The sequence below is a fragment of the Procambarus clarkii genome, chromosome 14 (assembly GCF_040958095.1).
Source record: "Procambarus clarkii isolate CNS0578487 chromosome 14, FALCON_Pclarkii_2.0, whole genome shotgun sequence".
NCBI lineage: Eukaryota > Metazoa > Arthropoda > Malacostraca > Decapoda > Cambaridae > Procambarus > Procambarus clarkii.
The window spans coordinates 11039173-11054595 of NC_091163.1; the positions used below are offsets into that span (position 1 = coordinate 11039173).

The window sequence follows — 15423 nt, forward strand, 5'->3', positions numbered from 1 at the left end:
ACCTTACAAAGTGAAACCTCGAGGGCAAGAAAAGGACTACCAATACAACCTAGGTATGTCTAAAAAGAAGTTAACCAGGCCTCCTCCATTAACAAAAAAGCAAAAAGCGATAAAATGGAACAAAAATCCCCGAAGACAGACCACAAACAAACTGGCCGCCAGAGAGAAACGTCGGCTGATGCGTGTGCAAGCTGCACCAGCCGCAGTGCATCCAAACCAGCAAAAATACTCCCTTACCTGGGGGCAAGACAGTAAGCCCAAGACCCAAGATGCACCCCAAGGGTGAAGACAACCTCAAGCAAAGAAATCCTCAACAGGGAGTGATTTCCGAATGCCCCCAGCAAGATAGCCCTGAAATGCATGGGTAATACTTACGGAGCACTTAGGGAAAGTAATTCTAGATACATGCAGCTCCTATACACTAAGACACTTGGCCACCATACCACACACACAACTGCAACAGCCTCACAGGGCAAAAATCCAAATCAGGTATTTGAGGCCAGAAATGATGTCCGACCACCAGCACATCAGTTAAAGAACTGGGGTGGTGGGCCGGCTCCCCCTCCCCTTTTAAGGGGGGAGAAGTGCTAATGAGTATGAGTACTAGTTGGATGAAGTGTTGCTTGTTTGTTTTCTTCCTGGGGAGAGTTCTTTTGTCCTTTTTGGACATAGGTGGCAATTTTACCAGATTATGGTCTGTTTTGTTTTGCCTATCTTTCTGGCTGCCCTCCTCGGTCGATGGCAGTTATGACACACTTAAATGTAAAGTGCTTGTAGACCATTGCTCCCTGTGCCTTTCTGAGTGGGCCAGGTTCAGGCTTGTGGTTCCCGGTAGGCAAAAGGGCTCCTGTGACTGATGACCCTAAATTAATAAAGCACTATATATGTTCGGATAGCTACAGGGAGCTGACAGGGTTCCCCACAGAAACTCCACTTGAAGTCTTTCCAAACAACACAGACAAAGCTCCTTGTTCCAAAGAAAGAGAGGGGCCAAGCTTAACAAGCCTGGGCAAGCAAAACATGCCAAGTGGAAATATTCATGAACTGCTGCATTCAAAGTCAGAGCAGGCCAAGACCAATAGAACACAAACCCTTATGAGTTCCCAAGAGTAGGAGAGGCCACACAAAAACACCCTCCACAGAGGGTAGCAGAACCCAGGAAGGCTGAAGGGTACCCAAGATCAGCCTTGGGCTCCCCCCTCCCTAGCCCCAGAAACCCAACAAGAAGGCTCTGAGGTAGAGTCGAGCTCCATGCTACAGGACCAACTACACACCAACTACAGGAATCTGAGCCAAAAATCCCCCAAAAAACGAAGGAAATGGTTCCCCAGTAGGAAGCAATGGCTCAATTGCTATCGATGTCAAAGTGGATGGGGTGATTCCTGAAGAAGGCCGAGCTACACCCCATGCAAAATGTACCCCAGGCTCTGAAACCTAGAAACACCACTGGATCCAGAGTGAAGGTTAGGGTAAGCTAGGATAGGCTAGGCAGGTAGTTCCAGCAAAAGCAGGATGAACAAAGAAGGAAAAAGAAAAGGGGAATTAACACTTGCCGCTCTTAAACCAAAACTCCGAAAAACAAGGGCAAATTCAGCGAAAAATATAGGTAAAAATATGTAAGTAAAATATATTGAATCTTCACATTTTCCATTTGAAATATAGTTTGATAGATTTGTGTCTCTCTCTAATACTGTACTATTTAAACTCTCTGTACAATTTAGCTACAAATTACACAAATTAATTTTCAGCTAAAGATTAAGCAGTACTAAATAAAAATTTGAGCATAGTCAGAGTAAGTAAGGTGTTAACCATTAACCCTCAAACCGCTAGGGGCCCAAATGGAATTCACACCCACAGGCGCAAAAAAAAAAAAAAAAAAAAAAAAAAAAAATTCTTTCGTCTTATAGAAGTGTTTATTTTTGTTCCCTGATCACGGAAAAAATAACAAAAAAATCGTAGGTGGCATATTTTAGCTGCAGTAAGGTAGGGAAGTGTGGCAAAAAAGGGGTGTTGGCAGAGCCTTTGCCAGATGAGGTCTACTCCGCCCGAGCTGTCAGACGGCAGTTGCCACAAATATATTATTACCTAATTATTTGAATGTCTCTGATTGATTTTTTCTTAGTTTTTTGAAGTAATATTATTCCATACAGTGAATTTTGGTATATTTATATAATAAAATGTGTGAACCATCGTTGTACTCAAAATTATGGTGTGCATATTAGTGATTCAATTACAGTGGCAACTCGACATACAATTGCCCCTACTTACGATAATTTCGAGTTACGATGTAAATTTCATCGAAAAATGCGACTCAACATCCGATGGTGTCGTCGACTTCCGATATTTGTTGGTACACGTTCGGGTCGACCGAGCGTGTGGTTCCCAGTCACGCAGCCGATCTGCCTCACTTTACTACAGCTGCCCGCTTAGTGACGATCGCGCCTATAAGAAATTCCGCTTTTGTGGTGATTTTTTGCATTTTGAACATTAAAGTAATTATTATATCATGCCATGAGTCCCAGGAATGTCAGTGGTAAGACTCAACATATAAAAACCCATGTAAGGATGACCATAGAGCAGAAACAAGAGTACAGAATGTCTCTTCCTCAACAATTAAGAAAATGTGTGCAGCATGGGAAGAATTGCAAACATTTGCTGAAACGACTCACCCAAATCAAGCTGCAGTAGGTCGTTGCCTTAACCTATTCAATGACACTGTGATGCATATTTACAGACAAATGTTAAAACGAAGGGAAAAACAAATGTCTCTTGACAAATTTGTAGTGAGACTAACAAGCACTGAACCACAACCAGGTCCTAATGGTGTTCAGGCAAAACATAGGAGACAGAGTACCCCAGAGAAAACATCACTGCCTGATGTGATAATGGAAGGGGACTCCCCTTCCAGACAGGAACAACTCTCCTCCTCCCCCCTCATCACCATCTTCCATACGCCATCAAGAGCCCTCCATAAAGGTAAGAGACACTTAGGTACTGCATTGTAGTTAGACAAAACATTGTATTCAGTATAAAATGTATTTGTATGTTAATATTTTGGAGGGTGGGGGAACGGATTAATTCAATTCCCTTTATTTCTTATGGGAAAAATCGCTTCGACTTACGATATTTCAACATACGATCCGTCTCTGGGAACGGATTAGCATCGTAAGTCGAGGCCCCATTGTATTATGTTCATAAAACAATAAACAAATAGTTTTGCTGTTGTTACACTATATACACCAGTTATATATAAGTATCTGCATGTTTTGTTCACCATAACGAACTACTAAGTTGGTCTTGTGAGTCAAAAAGCAATGAGGAGTGACTGCCACACACCAGCGAGCCACTCACTGCCACTCCCTCCCTCAACACCACCTCACTCGCCCTCATTCTCCTCCCACAATACTGTTTTTGCATTTATTCACTATACACAGACGTTATATATATGTATTTACATGTTTTGTTCACCATAACTGTACATCTAAGCTTGTATGGTGAGTAAAGGCCATAAGACGTAGCTACTCACACAGTCAGCTGATCGGCGGCCGCCCTCAAGGCCAGACGCACTAATATTTCTCCTCCAACAATATTGTTTGTGGTGTTATTAGGCTATATACACACATTATATATAAGTATCTACCTGTTTTATTCATCATACCTGTACAAATAAGCTGGTATGGTGCCCAAAGACCATAGTGGCAACAGTAAACAACATGACAAGTCGTGCAGACGACGCTCCTCCCTCACCAAAATGGCGGCTCCCAACCTACTCCTCTCGCTGTTATCTCACACTATACACACGTTATATATAAGTATCTACATTTGTGTTCACCATAGCGAACCACTAAGCTGGTATGGTGAGTGTAGTCAATAAATGGTGGCCACACACAGTCAGAAGACGACGCCACAACCCTCCCTCCACAGCCTTACTCCTCCCTCCATGGAGCACAGCGCTAAATATCACTACAATCCTGCTATTATCAGAATCCTGGTCAGTTTTATCACAGTCAGGGGGCTTCAGTAATACTATCACTGCTAAATAATAGCAGTATCATATATATTATGGCATTTGTAAGCGCTGCTGTGGTCACAAGCTGAACAGCGGTGCTGTGAGCTCATGCTGCGTGCGCCAGCCTTGGTGGCTTGCTCAATACTGATGCTCTAACACCCAAGAGTGTTGGCCTGAATTTTTTTCTAGGTGGCATCTGGCAACTATCGGTCGTGGCTGTACTATAGCTGCTCCTATCCCAGGCGGGGCGTTTAAATTATAGCGCTAGACACGAAATCATATATATATGATGTGCGAGGTTTCGTTTTTTCACTCTCTGTTTGGTTTTTTGTTTTAGTTTCTTACCATGTGGGGTTTGTTTTGTTATGCTTACCTTTCTGGGTGCAAACCCCGGTCAATGGCAGATAAGAAAAACCCCAACCACAAGGGGGTTTTCCAGGGCCATTGCTCCCTGAAACCTCTCTGAAGAGGCCAGGTTCTGGCGCTGGTCCCTGGTAGGTCTGAACTCCTTAGCTAATGTCCCGGTCTAATATAACATACATTAGCCCGATAAGCTCCGGGGAGCCTCCGGGGCTCACCCAGAAAATGGTGTTTCATTACATTCAACGCTGTTTTTTTGCCAGACTTCCCCCACCCTATTGCGGCTAAAATATGCCACCTACAATTTTTTTATTATTTTTCCCGTGATCAGGGAACATAAATGAACATTTTTATAAGACGATTTTTTATTTTATTTTTAAGCTTGTGGGTGTTGAAGGCCAAATAGCCCAGAGCAGCTTAGGAGTTAAGCACTAGTGGATTTGGGGCCTGAAATTTCCCAAATACAGGATAATGAAAAATATTAATATTTATTTCTGATCTCAATAGCAGAACTCCTACCAAAAAAAAAATTAAATTTTAGAAACTTCATTTAGGGGTCTTGACTAACCTTGAGAATCTCTAAGCAAGAATGGTGGAAGTATAACTAATGTTGTATTTCCCAGCTTCAGTCCATTCAGTGAGCAGCTGTAAGTTGTGTCAAGGAAGCTTTTAGTCACTAATAAACCCAGAAGCCCATCTTTAATATATGGATAATAAGTGGCATCTTGTGTTAAAGTTTCATTACCAGAGGTTATCTGGATGTCTAGGTCAGCATCAAACCAATCCATCTGAGAAAATATATTTTTCATCAAATTAGTAAATGTAAGAAAAACTAAACATATCTATTAATTAATTTCTTAACATTACATTGATTACATAGTAAACTAATATATTTACACCTAATATTTATTATACCTTAAGTAAAATGTCAACATAGAGCACCGAGTATAATGAAATACCACATTTTCTACAGCATTTCAGAAGCTTCTGGGATGTTATGGTATTGATATTGCAGAGCCACACACCACATTATTAGGTTCCTGAGACTTCCTCAGCTGACTAGCAGTTATGACTAGAGAGAAAGATGAAAAATGAATACCCATAGGAGAATTAGGCAAGTGACCAGGAGCTGGGTAAAGAAGCGGAGAATACCAATGTAGGACTTGCCCACGCACTATTTAAGCATGGAGAGGTCATAAGTCACCAAATAGCCATAATCCTGATAAGTGATCAGAAACCCCAAGCCCGAAGAGGAGCAGAAGACAAACAGCGTACCAACAATCTAACATGGCAATATAAACTCAAGGAAACCAAAGGGAATAAATCATAGACATGCTGGGAAGAAGCAATGGTACTACAAACATACAGAAAGGCCTCCAAGGACACACACCTGGGACATCCAAACAATATAAAGAAGTCAAAACCAAACACCAATCCAAAGCAGCCACCAAAGAGAGCCAGGGAGGGGCAAAACACTTGAGATGAAACAGAACTTTGACCTACTTGATACCTGCTTGATGGGGTTCTAAGAGTTCTTCTACTCCCCAAGCCTGGCCTGAGGCCAGGATTGACCTGAGAGTTTGGTCCAACAAGCTGTTGCTTGGAGTAGCCTGCAGGCCCACATATCCACTACAACCCAGCACTTCTTGAAGATAACTATCTAGTTTTCTCTTGAAGAGCACCACAGTTATTCTAGCAATGTTTTTTATACTCGCTGGAAGGATGTTGAGCAACCGTGGACCTCTGATGTTTATACAGTGTTCTCTGATTGTGCCTATGGAACTCCTGCTCTTCACTGGTTCTTTTCTGCATTTTCTTTCATATCATTCACTCCAGTATGTTGTTATTTTACTGTGTTGATTTGGTACCTGGCCCTCCAGTATTTTCCACGTTTACATATTTTGATATCTCTCTCGTCTCCTTTCTAGCGAGTACATTTAGAGAGCTTTGAGACGAACCCAATAATTTAGGTGCTTTATCGCATCTTTGTATGCCATATATGTTCTCTGTACTCCCTCTATTTCAGCAATCTCTACTGCTCTGTAGGGGAAATTGAGTACTGAGCAGTACTCAAGACAGAACAGCACACGTGATTTGAAGAGTACAACCATTGTGATGGGATTCCTGGATTTGAAACCTCTTAAAATCCATCCTATCCTTTTTCTGGCTGGCTGAAAATTTGCTTGGTTATGCTTCCTAAACATTAGGTTGTTCGACATTTTTTTTTCCCAAATACTTTACATGCTTCTTTCCTATTAAGGGCAAATTTGATTGTCTTTTGTACCCTGTATTATGTTTAACCACTGGGAGGTGCTTGCCTTAAGCAGTTGCTTGTTTTGATGCACATTTACTTTCTGGCAAGTGTTACATTCTTGGTTTTGTGTTGATCTTTGATACTCAAGCTTCTCTTGCCTCATAGAGAGCATCAGATTCTGGTTCTGGGTCCTAGTAGGCTCAAGTGGGTCTTAGAAGCTACTGTGAAAATGTCTGGTGCAATTCCCTAAGGCTTGAAAGCTCCAGTACTTTAGCATCTGAAAGTTATTGAGGGGGCCCTACCAGAAATACTTTATATGTAAATGATTTTCTTGCAGTGATAGAGGGATGAACTAATTACATAACATAGTAGTGTACACTATAACCAGTTTACAAATTTCAAATGGCAAATATTCTAGTAAAGAGACGACACTACATGAGTAGCTCTCATCCTATGACTAAACTTTAATAATTACAATTAGGTACTGTAATTACATCCACTATTTACTATATACAAATTTACTACCATTCAAATTATAATATCAAGTTAGAAATAAGCAATTCAAAAATATTCTTAAACGAGGTCAGCATTCAAATACCTTAACATCTACTTCAGAGGTCAAAGCACAGGGCAGAAAAGCAGTTTGGCCCTCCACTGCCACTACTTGTGACTCCATCAGGTTTTTAAAATCTGAAAACCATGCAGCTATTTAAATTATTTAACAAAATTAAAATTGTTACAATTAAAACAAATTAATGGTAATACATTATTAAAATCTTTTATTTTCAGACTCAGACAACATATATTCAGTCATAGTTGCAGTTCTGTGCATGCCTTGCTTGGTTACTCTCTTAATCACTGTGCTGCTCAGGCTCCAAATATAGCACCCCCTGTGCACAGGAAATTAATTCTTGGCAAAATTTTTTTGTTGTTTTTCAAAATGTTAAATATTCTTCCCTGATCACAGATATAAAAAAAAAAATTGTACTTTGGCCACAATGGCATCCGGAAAATGGAGTGTGATGTCATGATTTGGTGGTCGCCCGTGACGTAGACTCCAGGAGCCAGTTGCCCACCAGCTTCAACATGTGTGAGTTGCCACAAATATGTTTTTGTTCATTTTTTGCATACATTTCTAAATACATTTGTTTTGTTTTTTCTTGCCAATCCTATGTATAATGAACACATACACAATATTATGGCAGTAGAACATCTGTACTGTCTCAAGAGACTGTGTTATATGTGTCACAAATGTGTCCACATATGTTGCTCATAATACAACAACATATTTACACACTATACACTATCACACACTATATACATTCACTCAGAACTCCGCCAGTGTGAGCTGCCATACCCAGCCAGCCCTCCTTCACTCCTCCAACACCGTACTCACCAACAATCCTCCTTCCACCATACTGTTATTGTTTTTATTACACTATTTACACATATTATGTATAAGTATCTACATGTTTTATTCACCATAACTATGCAACTAAGCTGATATTGTGTTCAAACAGCCCAGTGGCCATCATACACTGCATGACAAGTCACACAGCAGACGACGCTACGAGTACGATGCCACCTCTCTCTCTCATCAAAATGGCTCCTCCCAACATACTCCTGTTGCTGTTATTACACTATATACACACGTTATATATAAGTAGCAGCAGTCTCCGTGGCATAGTGGTAAGATGCTCACCTGGCGTTCCGCGAACGCTTTGTCTTGGGCTTGTATCCTGGCCGGGGAGGATTTACTGGGAGCAAATCCTTAACTGCAGCCCTCTGTTTAACTCAACAGTAAAATGAGCACTTGGTTGTAAAAATGATTCTTCGTGGGAGTCGTATTCCAGGGAACCTAGGATTAAGGACTTGCCCGAAATGCTACGCATACTAGTAATTACCTAAGTGTAATTACCTAAGTGTAATGTAGGGGTCTTGTAGCCTGGTGGATAACGCGCAGGACTCGTAATTCTGTGGCGCGGGTTCGATTCCCGCACGAGGCAGAAACAAATGGGCAAAGTTTCTTTCGCCCTGAATGCCCCTGTTACCTAGCAGTAAATAGGTACCTGGGTGTTAGTCAGCTGTCATGGGCTGCTTCCTGGGGGTGGAGGCCTGGTCGAGGACCGGGCCGCGGGGACACTAAAGCCCCGAAATCATCTCAAGATAACCTCAAGAATTACCTAAGTGTAGTTACAGGATGAGAGCTACGCTCGTGGTGTCCCGTCTTCCCAGCACTCTTTGTCATGTAACGCTTTGAAACTACTGACGGTCTTGGCCTCCACCACCTTCTCACCTAACTGGTTCCAACCGTCTACCACTCTGTTTGCGAAAGTGAATTTACTTATATTTCTTCAGCATCTGTGTTTAGCTAGTTTAAATCTATGACCTCTTGTTCTTAAAGTTCCAGGTCTCAGGAAATCTTCCCTATTGACTTTATCAATTCCTGTTACTATTTTGTATGTAGTGATCATATCACCTCTTTTTCTTCTGTCTTCTAGTTTTGGTATATTTAATGCCTCTAACCTCTCCTTGTAGCTCTTGCTCAGTTCTGGGAGCCACTTAGTAGCATGTCTTTGCACCTATTCCAGTTTGTTGATGTGCTTCTTAAGCTATGGGCACCACACAACCGCTGCATATTCTAGCTTTGGCCTAACAAAAGTCGCGAACAACGACTTTTGTTAGGCCAAAGCTAGAATATGCAGCGGTTGTGTGGTGCACGAGAATTGAGGTGAGAAAACTGAAAAGAGTATACACATTTTATTACTGTTTCACACTCATAGCTAACGATCGCCCGATTTTTGTGTTTGGTGTGGGTGGCACACCAAGTTTTTGGACATCATATGTATATACTTCTGTGGGGAATTCTATTACAAACAATTTGATACCAAAATGAAACACGTAAAACGAAAATGGAGGTGAGAAAACAGAAAAGAGTATACACATTTCAGTGTTGCTGCACGTTCGCCGAAACGCCTGGAGCATGAACGGGAAGTCTAGGGGGCTCAAGCCCGAAGCGCAAAAGTGTTAATTAACCAGACAGTGGTGTGTTTAAAAAAAATGTGCCTACCTTTATGGATGCCTTCCCTGGTTGATGGCAATTATGATATACTTTAAATGTAATGTGCTCATAGGCCATTACTCTATGTGCCTCTCTGAGGGGAGCTAGGTTCTGGTTCTAGTCCCCAACAGGCAACAAGAACTTTACAACTAATGACCCCAAATAGAATAGCACTATATCAGTAGGATAGCTTCAGGCAGCCAATGGGCCTTCCCACAAAAATACATAATACATACCCTTTTGGAAGGTAAGTACCATAGTAGTGTTCAATGGGATGGATGTTGCAAAATTGGAAGCCTCGCAGCAATAATTCGCTGTTCTGTCAGATTCTTCAACTGTAATGTCAAGGTAAGCTTTGGAAATGTCCTTCACGTGTTCAGTCTTTGAGGGCAACTCCTTAGTATCCCTAAACCAAGTGAGTGTTGCCAGAGGCAGCCCGCCTCTACTGGTGCAAGTCAGTCTTATGGAGTCCCCAACTTGTACTTCCATGCTATCGTTATTTTCTTCAATCACAGGTGGCTCAGGTTCTGTATGTAAATAGATTTATAATGATAGTTTCCACAAAGTGATAGATTTTCAAATTAGCTAATAAGAAAAAAGAAGTAAATAATCCATTGCATACATAAACAAAAATCATGCATTGAAATCTGAAAATGATGACCACTTATATTCTGACTTATCTACTTCTTTTATATATTTTAAACCAAACTCAATCAGATATACAAGTAAGATTTTTGTAATATAAAATGTTTATGCAACTTTACATTAGAACATTATTTATGAATACTTTGACACCAAAATTATAGCTATAACACCAAAAATAAATTGGAAAAAATAAAAAGAGTATAAGCATCTTATGTGCTAGTGAGTGGTGCCACAAGTGGCCTGAAATGTTTATGTTTGGGCATGTGGCGAGAGGCCAGAATGCTAAACTGTTAATATAGAGTGCTTTTTAAATACACTACTTGAATGAAATAATAGACTAATACTGGTTTAATATATCTTTAAGGATTCTTATGTTAATAAATTGTATTAGCGCTTTATTCTACTTACAAAGTTATTGAAAGTTAAGAAAACACAGTAGGCCTACCTTGTGATTCACCAAACACATTGTATGTTAAGCCAGAGTTACTTCTTATATCAGCACATACTTCAGTTCCTGTCTGGATCATGTAGTATTGGTAATCTGTTTTTATCCCTGATTTATAAGTAAAACATTCGTATGGCATTTCTGCGTTGTCATCATTTCCCATAAAGTAGTGTGTTGAATCTTCACTCCAGTTGGCTACACATTTCAATTGTTTTGCTGTATTACAAAGACAGGATTTAAAATATAAATTTATATAACTACAATAGATGGAATAAAATTATAAAATATTAGTAATATTTTGAAAAAAATTTCAAGCAAGAAGCCTATCATATATTTTTATACTCTGACAATAATATAATAATTCAATAATGTACAATAATTCATTGTGTCAAGGGACAGGCAACCACTGTATGTATGTATGTATGTATGTATGTATGTATGTATGTATGTATGTATGTATGTATGTGTGTACATATATATATATATATATATATATATATATATATATATATATATATATATATATATATATATATATATATTTATATATATATATATATATATATATATATATATATATATATATATATATATATATATATATATATATATATATATATATATATATATATATATTACACAAACAAGCCTGAATGGTCCCCAGGACTATATGCAACTAAAAACTCACACCCCAGAAGTGACTCGAACGCATACTGCCAGGAGCAACGCAACTGGTATGTACAGGACACCTTAATCCACTCGACCATCACGACCGGACATAAGGAGGTGATAGCCGAAGCTATTTGACCCCCCCCCCCGGCACTCGGTAATCTTAGGCATAGTATTTTATCAAATCACCTTTAGTTAACATTTCAGGGTTCAGGGAAAGATTTTGAGTTTTGGTTTCAGGGAGGGTCATATTGGGAGAGTGACAGCATTTTGGGCAAAGATATGACAATGACCTCATTCCCCCTAGTAACATTCATGATGATAACCACATTTGTACCATGAAATGGTAGCAGGATTTTTCATGGGTCAAGGCAGATCCATTGCATCTACTTGCTAATCCACTGCTAAAGCAGTGGCAGTGCTAATCCACTGCTAATATAATTGTATCCATATTTGCATCATATATGTATAACCTAGACAATAATTGTTTAAATCTAAATATGATGACGACCGCATTACACTGTGAATCAACAACTGACAATAACCGCTGTCTAAGCGTTAAAAGTAAATACAGTATAAGCAAAACAGAACTGTATGGTATTCCTATACCAAAGCTACCAAATAGTTAATATCTTTAGAAAACATTCATACTTACTGTGAATAGCAGCCTCTGGATGTGTATGATCTGGGCAAGGATTATACGAGTATAACAGTTCTGTGTCATTATTTATAGATAAGAGCCTTGAGTGTCTTTCACTGCACTTCCTATTTGGCATTTGGTAGATGAACGAGCGGGAGCCAGTGAATGGGCAGATGGCTGAGGAATTTTTGCGAACCATTACACGTACATGTTCAGTATTTTCTATTGTGGAGCAGACAGTATTTAAGTCTTTCGACTTAATACAAGAGGCTGTGGATAAGAAAATCTTGTCAATATGTGTTAAAGAAAAATCAGTTTGAATTTTTGTATTAAGTATAATGTCTGAAAAGATTATTATGCATGTCTACAAAAATCAGTGCTGAATAATCACTGTTTTAGCACTGAGCTACTGGGCCTAACACTGATTAAAATAACAAAATAATAAGTGCCAAATAAACCATATAATATAATGAAATACCCTTTTCTTGAGGACCCAAGTAGCTTACTGTACTTAACTCCGGTACCACCAATCATTAGCACAACATCAGGCCACTGAGACCCATCTAAATCTGGCTCACTATCAGATGAGGGAAGTAAGGGTGGGTCATCTGAGATTAACAATCAAACAAGTGAAACTCAATCAGAGAACATTTTAGGGTCCTGTCACAGTGGTAAGTGTAACTAGTTGATGCCTCTGTTCACCTAGCAGTAATTAGGTACCCCGGGACTTAGATTACTAGACTTCCCATTCTGGGAAGTTCAATAGTTAGTCAAGAGGGACCTTGATACAGCCTATCCTCCTAAAGTTCCTCAACGTCAAGAAAATGATCAATTTAAAGTGTCCTCTCCTAACCTACCAGAGGACCCAAACAGAAAATGGGACAGCTAGTATGTCACTTTCATGAGCCACTTCCAATTTCTAGTATGGCAATTTTTGCCCCTTACGTAATGCATACAAGTGAAAAGTGATGATCTTTGTAGGAGAACAGGTTGCTTGATAAGGTTACCAGGTTTTCTGTGCCTGATTATGAGAAACCATATTATGACAAAAGTGAATCCTTTGAGGAAATTAAGCATCCCTAAAACAAAGCAAATGATCATTGTCAGGGAGCATTTATCTGAAATGTGATGTAACCAGCCTCAGTTAAATGGCAGCACACACCTTCTGGGGTCACAGTCACCATACCCCTGGTGCAGGTTCGAATCCTCCGCATGGCTCCAACTGATTTCTTGTTGATATATCACGTTAATGTAATTTCTGTGTGTATTTGAAGAGTGTTGGTAGGAAGAATTCCTTTACCACACCAGAGTGTATGCAGGTAATATATAAAAACTGGATTTGGTATCAGCTCAATGCCTCGAGACCACTTGTGGATTCATTTGAATCCCAGTTTGCTTATAGCACATCATGGTTCAGTGGTTTAAGGCATGCACCTGGGATTACCCATGGTGTAGGTTCGAATCCTTTGAATGGCTCCAATTGATTTTTTCATTATTATTATTATTATTTTAAGGTGATAGTAGAGAAGCAAGGTGTTGACATCAGTGTTATTAGAAGCAGAGCCAGTGTAAGAATAAATACACTGACTTGGCACTGATCTCTATATAGTGTTATTGGAGGAATGTCCCTTCCAACCAAGAGAGGATGTGAATGTACAATGCTGGTTCTTTTTATGATTGGTTAGCCACAGAGCCAGGGGAATGTTTCATGAGTTGTGAACTTTCAGTACAATTGCATGACTATTTTGAGGTTATCTTGAGATGATTTCTTGGCTTAGCGTCCCTGTGGCCTGGTCCTCGATCAGGCCTCCTTTTTGTTACACATTCAAAAGAAGCAGCCCGTAGCAACTGTCTAGATCCCTCATACTTATTTGCTGCTAGGTGAACAGGCACATCAGCGTGAAAGAAACTATGCCCATTTTTTTCCGCATCTGCCAGGGATCAAACCCGGAACTTTAGGACAACGAATCCTGAGTGCTGTTCACTCAGCTGTCAGGCCCTTACAGACATATTGCATATGGTGCAGTATTATTCTTAAAGGGGTAATTACCCAAAGAGATACTTACCACTTAGGTAATTACCTCTAAGAATATTATGCCAAACTGCTGGAAACTATCAGCCTTTTCAATAACTGTTGCATAAAAGTATTGTTGCAAATAAGTGTTGCAAATGAGTATTGTTGCAAATAAGTATTGTTCCAAATAAATATTGTTGCAAATACAGTAAGTATTTATGTAAACTACTTACATTTTTGGTAGTAAATTATATTGTGATGTTTCTCTGTTATGATAAAGCAGCTGTAACAGTCATTTATTCTGCAAATATGAAACAAAGTAACATTTATGTCAGAAAATAAAAATACAGGAAACTGTAGAAGGTCTATTGGCCTACATGAAGCAGCTTCTATTCATATCTACCCAAACTCATTCACTTTTAGTACGTACATGTCTAACAAAAAAAAACAGCATTGAATGTAATGAAACGCCATGTTCTGGGTAAGCCCCAGAGGCTCCCTGGAGCTTATCAGGCTAATGTATACTATATTAGACCAGGCCATTAGCTATATATATATAGTTCAGACCTACCAGGGACCAGTGCCAGAACCTGGCCCCGTCAGAGAGGTTTAAGGGAGCAATGGGCCCTGGAAACTGCCATCGACCTTATCTGCCATCGACCAGGGTTAGGCACCCTGAAAGGTAGGCATAACAAAACAAACCCCACATGGTAATTAACTAAAACAAAAAAACGAACAGTGGTAGAAACTCCCTATAATCCCAAGGAAACAAACAAACAAGCAAACATCACACCTTACTGCCGAGCCGCTTGTCCGCACAGCCCTCCCCGCGCTCCCTGCCCTGAGAGGGGGAGGGGAGGGCCCCCCGGACCTCACCGAGCTGGCTGCCTAGCACCAGCTCGGAAGCTAAGCTTCTGAGCAACGTGAAACAATTGTCGACCAGTGGGAGGGAGGGTTGCCAGGGAGTTGATGGGGCTCACCCTGAAAATTACGTTTGATTACATTCAACGCTGGTTTTCTGTGGGGAGCCCCTATGGCTCCCTGGAGCTTCATAGCCAAAGAGAAGGAAAAAAAAGTTTGACCCGGGAGGCGACCGCCACAAACTTCGCAATGTGAAGTCGAGACAACAGGCAGCAACTTGCAACCCAAAGCAACACAAGAATGCACAGGAGCAGACACTCACAAAAGAACGGGCAGCCAGGAGCCTGTACGACCCCCAAGTCCTCGTGTCTGAAATGAGCCGTCATCAAACATGGCAGGGAACAAATAAGAACAAAGCAGTTGGTCCAGATGGAGTTTCACCATGGGTTCTGAGAGAATGTGCAC

The 15423-nt window shown here is 40.2% G+C and overlaps 1 protein-coding gene across 1 annotated transcript in view; it reads right to left on the minus strand.

The window, feature by feature from the left end:
* The window catches only part of LOC123771439 (titin), a 236050-nt gene that overhangs the window by 73408 nt on the left and 147219 nt on the right, over positions 1 to 15423 (minus strand). Inside the window, exons 37-42 of the mRNA XM_045763962.2 lie at positions 14331 to 14398; positions 12099 to 12353; positions 10775 to 10990; positions 9921 to 10211; positions 7222 to 7313; positions 4938 to 5157 (exon numbers count right to left, since the gene is read on the minus strand). Coding sequence (XP_045619918.2) covers positions 4938 to 5157; positions 7222 to 7313; positions 9921 to 10211; positions 10775 to 10990; positions 12099 to 12353; positions 14331 to 14398 — 1142 coding nt within the window. The remainder of the gene's footprint in view (positions 1 to 4937; positions 5158 to 7221; positions 7314 to 9920; positions 10212 to 10774; positions 10991 to 12098; positions 12354 to 14330; positions 14399 to 15423) is intronic.